This window comes from Caenorhabditis briggsae, assembly GCF_000004555.2.
Source record: "Caenorhabditis briggsae AF16 supercontig from assembly CB4, cb25.NA_144, whole genome shotgun sequence".
Lineage (NCBI taxonomy): Eukaryota > Metazoa > Nematoda > Chromadorea > Rhabditida > Rhabditidae > Caenorhabditis > Caenorhabditis briggsae.
Genome location: NW_025543200.1, coordinates 13,807 through 20,788, shown reverse-complemented (window position 1 = coordinate 20,788; position 6,982 = coordinate 13,807). Strand labels below are relative to the sequence as shown.

Here is a 6,982-nt window from a genome sequence, read left to right as displayed (position 1 = left end):
AGCTGGAATTTGGGTCTGAAACTATCAAAATCGAGTTCCCCATAACTTTTTATCCCCGGAAACCAATTTTCAGCTCGAAGGCTCAAATTGTCGTGAAATTCTGTGTCTAGTCTGCACCCTACTTGGTGTTTGCAGACCAGACACCAGAGTTTACGACAATTGAAGATCGGTCGCTAAAATTAGAGTTCTTGGGGTAAAAAAGCATGGGAAATTAGATTTTGATAGTTTCAAACCCAAATTTTGACTCTGGAATCTAGAAAACTGCAATTTTGAAGCTTCCAGAGCTAGAACCAGTATTTGAAACTATCAAATTCGAGTTTCCCATGTTTTTTTACCCCTGGACACCAATTTGCAGCTCTCTAGCTCAAAATGTCGTAAAATTTGGTGTCTTGTCTGCGCCTACTTGGTGTTTGCAGACCAAACAAAGAACTTGACGACATGTTGAGCTAGAGCTCTGAAAATTGGTTTCTGGGAGTAAAATAGCATGGAAAGCCCGATTTTGATAGTTTCGGACCCGAATTTCAGCTTCAGAGCATTGAAAATTGCAATTTTCCTTTTTCTTTAGCTTCAATACTATTCAAAAGTTGTTGCTTTCTCTTTTATCATTCTTATCATAAAGATATCAGAAGGTGACAAATAAAAAATGACCTCGAAACACTTTTCTTATCATTTCTTCGCATTTTTGTAACATTTGTTCGCCGGTTTTGGACTTTTGGAACAATATTTTATCCAAAATGGACTACAAATTTCATAAAAAACCCAAAAAGTAAGTTTCAGCTGCCTAAATAAAAATTTCTAAAGGATTACTGTACCTTTTTTTCAGAACACTAATCAAATTGAATCAGAAGGCAATGTGAGTTTTTTTCTAAAAACTACAGTAATCCTAGCGGATTACTGTACTTTTTTCCAGGTGTGAAGGCGATGATTGTTTGGCGGTTGTGCTGAAAGTTTCGATGAAAATTCATCGAAAATCTGGGAAAAAATTTTGTAGGTGGGATGATTTTTTTGGATAAAAATTTTTTTTTAATTTTAAAAATTTTTGAAAAATTAAAAAAAAATTTTTTTTAGATCATACTATGAGAAATTGAGAAAAAGAGAAGAAAAGGAGAAAAAAGAGGAAGAGGAGGATAAAATAGTGGAAATTGAGGAAATGTGAGTTTCAGAATTTTCAGCAAATTCAGGAATACCAAAAGAAAATTTTTTAAATTTTTTGAATCTGAAAAATCGAGAAAAAGTCTCAAAATGAATTTTAAAAAATGATTTCAAAAACTGAAAATTTATATTTTTTCAAGTTTTTGAAGTTTTCAAATTTTCGAATTTTCTGAAATTCTGAATATCATAACTTCTGAAATTGTGAAATTTGAAATTTCCAGTTTTTTTAGATTCTTGGAATTTTGAAATTCAGTATTTTGGAATTTGGACATTTCAGATATTTGGAAAGTCCTGATTTCGAAAGTTTCTATTTCCAGATTTTCAGATTTTTAAATGGATTTTTAGAACTTTCAGAATCCCAAAACTCTTTGAAAATTTGGCAAGTTCAGAATTTCAAAATTTTTAGATTTTCAGATTTTTCGAATATTCAAATTTTTCAGAAATTCAAAAATTCTCAAAAAACCAGAAATTCAGAAATTCAGAAATTCAGAAATTCAGAAATTCAGAAAATATCCGAAAAAGCAAGCATTCTGAAATTTGAATGGGATTCTAATGTAAGAATTAGAAAAATCTGAAAATCTGAGAATTTCGAAAAATCCAAATTAGTAAAATTCTCACTATCACAAATTCCTGACTTTGGAAATCCTCATGACCTACAAAATCGGAAATTTTGAAAAATTTGAAAAATTTGAATTTTCAGCCTTCCAGTTTTTTGGAATTTCTGAATTTCTAAATTTCTGAATTTCTAAATTTCTGAATTTCTGAATTTCTGAATTCCAGATTTCTGAATTTCTGAATTTCTGAATTTCCGAATTTCTGAATTTCTGAATTTTTGAATTTCTGAATTTCTGAATTTCTGAATTTTTGAATTTCTGAATTCCAGATTTCTGAATTTCTGAATTTCTGAATTTCCGAAATTATTTTTTTTTATCATGATATCCGCAACATATTATTTTTATTTTTTAAAAACCGCCAATTTCTGAAGACGTCGTTCCCGAAAATATCTTTTTGGAAGGATTGAAATCCTTCATGGCCATGGAAAATGATTCGCAAAAATCAAAAAAACAATTGGAAGTTTCTGGAACTTCTGAAAAATCCAGGTCAGTTTAAAAATCCAGGTCCATCCCTGGATCCCTGGATTCCTGGGTCCCTGGGTCCCTGGGTCCCTGGGTCCCTGGGTCCCTGGGTCCCTAGTTTTTTTCAAATTAAAAAAAAATCCCAACTTCCAAGAAATGTTTATTTCTCAATTTTCAGCATCTCGGAAATTTCAAAAAAATCCAAAAATCAATCGGAAGTTCAAGATCCTGAAAAAACAAGGTTAGCTTTCTTATTTAAAAAAAAATATTCTGAACATTCCCAAATTGCAAAAATATGGAATTTCAGAATAACTCAAAATCTCAGGGTTTTTCAAATTTTTTCAAGAATCTAGAATTTCCTGAATACTTTGCTAGTTTAGATTTAACTAAATAGTTTTTAAATTTTCCAATTTTTTAGATTTTACTAGAATTTTCCATTTTGCTAGATCAGATTTTTCATATTTTCCGAATTTTCACAATTTTCAGCACCCGAAAAACTCCAAAAACCCAATTGAAAATCTCTCGGAACTCGTAACTGGCATCGGAAACCAAATCTCGCCATTTCTCAATTTTTGGGATCCCCGATTATCAGCATTTCAGTCGTTTCAGCCTCCACATGGGAAAGTTTATGGAAAATGGATGCTAATACCTAAAAAGCCAAAAAAGTTAAGAAAAAAAGAAATTAAAAATTTTCTGGGTTTTTAAAGTTCCCGCAAACACTCTAATAAAACGCCACCCGATTTGTCAAATTTGAGCCCGTGTATCCCATTTGTTGTGAGAAATATCAAAAAGTGATGAACTAATAAAAAATTGCTGATATCATGATAAACATTTTATCAGTTGACGACTTTATAATTTTTCCTTTATAATTTTTTTGGGTTTTTGAATAAATAAGGTATAAAAACCGGTTTTTCGTTCTTCAACTACACGGTTTATATAATTTGGGGTCGTCGGAAAAAAAAGAGATTGATGACGAAAAATGACCTTGACGGGAGAACAAAAATTCGATGCAAATCTGAAAAAAAATCTGAAAATCTATAAAATCCGATCCAAAAATTCAGAAATTCAGAAATTCAGGAATTCAGAAATTTAGAAATTCAGAAATTTAGAAATTCAGGAATTCAGAAATTCAGAAATTCAGAAATTCAGAAATTCAGAAATTCAGAAATTCAGAAATTCAGAAATTCAGAAATTCAGAAATTTAGAAATTCAGAAATTTAGAAACTCAGAAATTCAGAAATTCAGAAATTCAGGAATTCAGAAATTCAGAAATTCAGAAATTCAGAAATTCAGAAATTCAGAAATTCAGAAATTCAGGAATTCAGAAATTCAGAAATTCAGAAATTCAGAAATTCAGAAATTCAGAAATTTAGAAATTCAGGAATTCAGAAATTCAGAAATTCAGAAATTCAGAAATTCAGAAATTCAGGAATTCAGAAATTCAGAAATTCAGAAATTCAGGAATTCAGGAATTCAGAAATTCAGAAATTCAGAAATTCAGAAATTCAGAAATTCAGAAATTTAGAAATTCAGAAATTCAGAAATTCAGAAATTCAGGAATTCAGAAATTCAGAAATTCAGAAATTCAGAAATTCAGAAATTCAGGAATTCAGAAATTCAGAAATTCAGAAATTCAGGAATTCAGGAATTCAGAAATTCAGAAATTCAGAAATTCAGAAATTCAGAAATTCAGGAATTCAGAAATTCAGAAATTCAGAAATTCAGGAATTCAGGAATTCAGAAATTCAGAAATTCAGAAATTCAGAAATTCAGAAATTCAGAAATTTAGAAATTCAGAAATTCAGAAATTCAGAAATTCAGGAATTCAGAAATTCAGAAATTCAGAAATTCAGAAATTCAGGAATTCAGGAATTCAGGAATATTCAGAAATTCAGAAATTCGGAAATTCAGGAATTCAGGAATTCAGAAATTCAGAAATTCAGAAATTCAGGAATTCAGAAATTCAGAAATTCAGAAATTCAGAAATTCAGAAATTCAGAAATTCAGAAATTCAGGTAATTCAGAAATTCAGAAATTCAGAAATTCAGGTAATTCAGAAATTCAGGTAATTCAGAAATTCAGGTAATTCAGAAATTCGGAAATTTTTCACATTTTTCAAGGATATTTCAGACACTTGGAAAGTTCAGATTTTCAGGATTTTCAGATGCTCACATTATCCAATATTCCAGACTTTCAGATTTTCTCGATTTTTAGATTTCTCGGGTTTTTATCCTAATTTTCATGATGCTCAGATCTTTAAGTTCCTTAATGTGAACCTAAATTTTTTTCACTAATTCTTTTTTTTTCTGCAAAGAAAAAAAAAGAAAAAGTTGCCAAAATTGAGGTCATCGGAGACCCCCTTGGAGACCCCGAAGATGGCAAACCGAGAGAAAAAATCGTATCTTCTTTTTTCTTTTTTTTTCCTAATTTATTTGTATTTTTCTGTTGATATATTGAATTTTGTCAAATTAAAAAAAAAAAATTTCAGAGCTTTCAATTTTCAGCACTTTTCGAAATTTCGAAATTCTATTTGCAAGATGAACTCTGCGGATTTTGAGAAAATGTAAGTTTTTCCAGATTATTTTTCAGCAAATTTCACTTTTCAGATGTTCTGTCCAACTATGTAACACATTGTTGGCTGGCAAGGCTACATATCTACACCAAGTGACACGGAATAGAATTTGCAGGTAACCTTTGGAAATCCGGGAATTTTGGGGGGTTTCAAGCTGAAATTTTGAGTTTGAGAATATCAAGATCGAATTTCCCATGCCTTTTTACCCCAGAAAACCAATTTTCAGCACGCTAGCTCAAAATTTCGTAAAATCTAGTGCATTGTCTGCAAACACCTTGATCTACACGGTGTTTGCAGACAAAGCATCACATTTCACGACAATTCGAGCTAACAAGCTGAAAACTGAGTGCTAGGGGTGAAAAAGTACGGAAATTCGATTTTCGATAGTTTCAGACTCAAATTTTACTTCTGGAACTTTCAAAATTGTAATTTCATAGTCCGAGGTTCACAATACGGGTCTGAAACTATCAAAATCGAGTTTCATATGCTTTTTACCTCTGGAGACCAATTTTCAGCGCTCTAGCTCAAAATGTCGTAAAATTTGATGATTGCTCTGCGGTATTTGCAGACCAGACACCAGATTTTACGACAATTTGAGCTAGAGAGCGGAAAATTGGGTTTAGAGGTAGAAAAGCATGGAAAACTCGATTTTGATGGTTCTAAAACCCAATTTTCACTCTGGAACCTTGAAAATTCAAAATTTCAGACCCTGCTGGCAATATTTCAAGAAACATGAAATTGATCGGACGTTTTTGCTGGCTAAGCAAATGAAAAAGATTCAGTAAGGACATCCGGACACACAGAAACATAGAAAGTTGAAAAACACTTTTTTCAGGTGTAGTGTGGAACTTTGCGATGAGACCGTTTCTCCCAACAGCAATTTACGGCATTCGGAAACGAAGAAAACAATTTGCAAGTGAGAGAAAAAATGCAGAAATTCAGAAATGCAAAATTTCCAGAAAATGTCACAAATATCGGAAAACCCATAATTTGGACCGAACTGTGTTGCTAAAAAGTCAAATGAACAATAAATCTATTTCGTGAGTTTGAAAAAAAACACTTTTTTTTGAAAATTATGGCTCTTTTCTAGTTTAGAGGTCCCAAAAAAGAATAGAGGTCCGAAAAAAAATTAGAGGTCCCAAAAAAAAATAGAGGTCCCAAAAAAGTTTAGTGGTCCCAAGAAAAAATAGTGGTCCAAAACTTAAAAATGCACAGATACCGGAATAATGTACTAAAATTTGAATTGTGTAAGAATTTAAAGTTTTGAGGTCTTATAGCAAAATAATTGTTGATGATATATTTTATACTTCTAATAGGCTTAGGAATGCATATTTTCTGACAATTATATAAGCCTGAGAAACAGCATAATCACGGAGTGATTACTGTATTGCCTAAATTTTCCTCATATGTAAATTGGGTTCATCGGCAAGATGCGAGAGAATTGGAGCTAAAATTGTTAGGAGTAGTCATGTCATCCTATAAGACCTTAAAACTCAAACTACTCGCACAGTTCAAATACTAGTACATTATTCCAACATCTGCGCGTTTTTCGTATTTTGGACCTCTATTTTTTCTTGGGACCTCTAAACTTTTTTGGGACCTCTAATTTTTTTTCGGACCTCTAAATTTTTTTGGGACCTCTAAACTAGAAAAGAGCCAAAATTATTAGGTTGTTCGGAAAGTTCGCGTCATTTTTGATTGGGCCCGTTTCCAACTGTGTTATTTCAAGCGGGGTACAAGCAAGGGACCAGTCGTTTTATCAGTATATTGTTGGGTCTAATAGTTTTTACACCCCAACAGAGATCATTCTCCTCTTCTCATAAAGTGACCCCCCCCCCCCAACATGTCATATTTTTGGACTGCCAATTTATTTAAATTTCTATCTGGCCTGAAAACTGCTGAAACCAAATGCCGATTTATGGAGGTTTACAACGAAGATGCATCCTTTCAAATTATCATTACACCCTGGCTTCATCAATTTGAAAAAGGAGAATTTCGTTGGACAAAAATCCCACTTCAACAAGACAAATGAGCTTAGATTTGGATGTATTAAAAACCGGGTTTGGAAGGGACCCACCGTAAAACCTCTAATAGAACGACACCCGGATCGTCCACTTTGAGCCTATATATCTCACTTCTTTTGAAAGATATCAAAAAGTGGTTAATTAGTAAAATGTTTATC

At 32.1% G+C, this 6,982-nt stretch overlaps 1 protein-coding gene across 1 annotated transcript; it reads left to right on the top strand.

Annotated features, from left to right (window-relative positions):
• Positions 1-734: 734 nt before the first annotated feature.
• On the top strand, positions 735-5,720 carry CBG26710 (the record flags this gene model as incomplete). The annotated part of the gene is made up of 7 exons (XM_045240854.1): positions 735-766; positions 824-853; positions 911-987; positions 2,138-2,252; positions 4,717-4,791; positions 4,835-4,915; positions 5,636-5,720. 7 exons carry the CDS (start codon positions 735-737, stop codon positions 5,718-5,720), a joined length of 495 nt encoding a protein of 164 aa, XP_045100700.1.
• Positions 5,721-6,982: the final 1,262 nt, after the last annotated feature.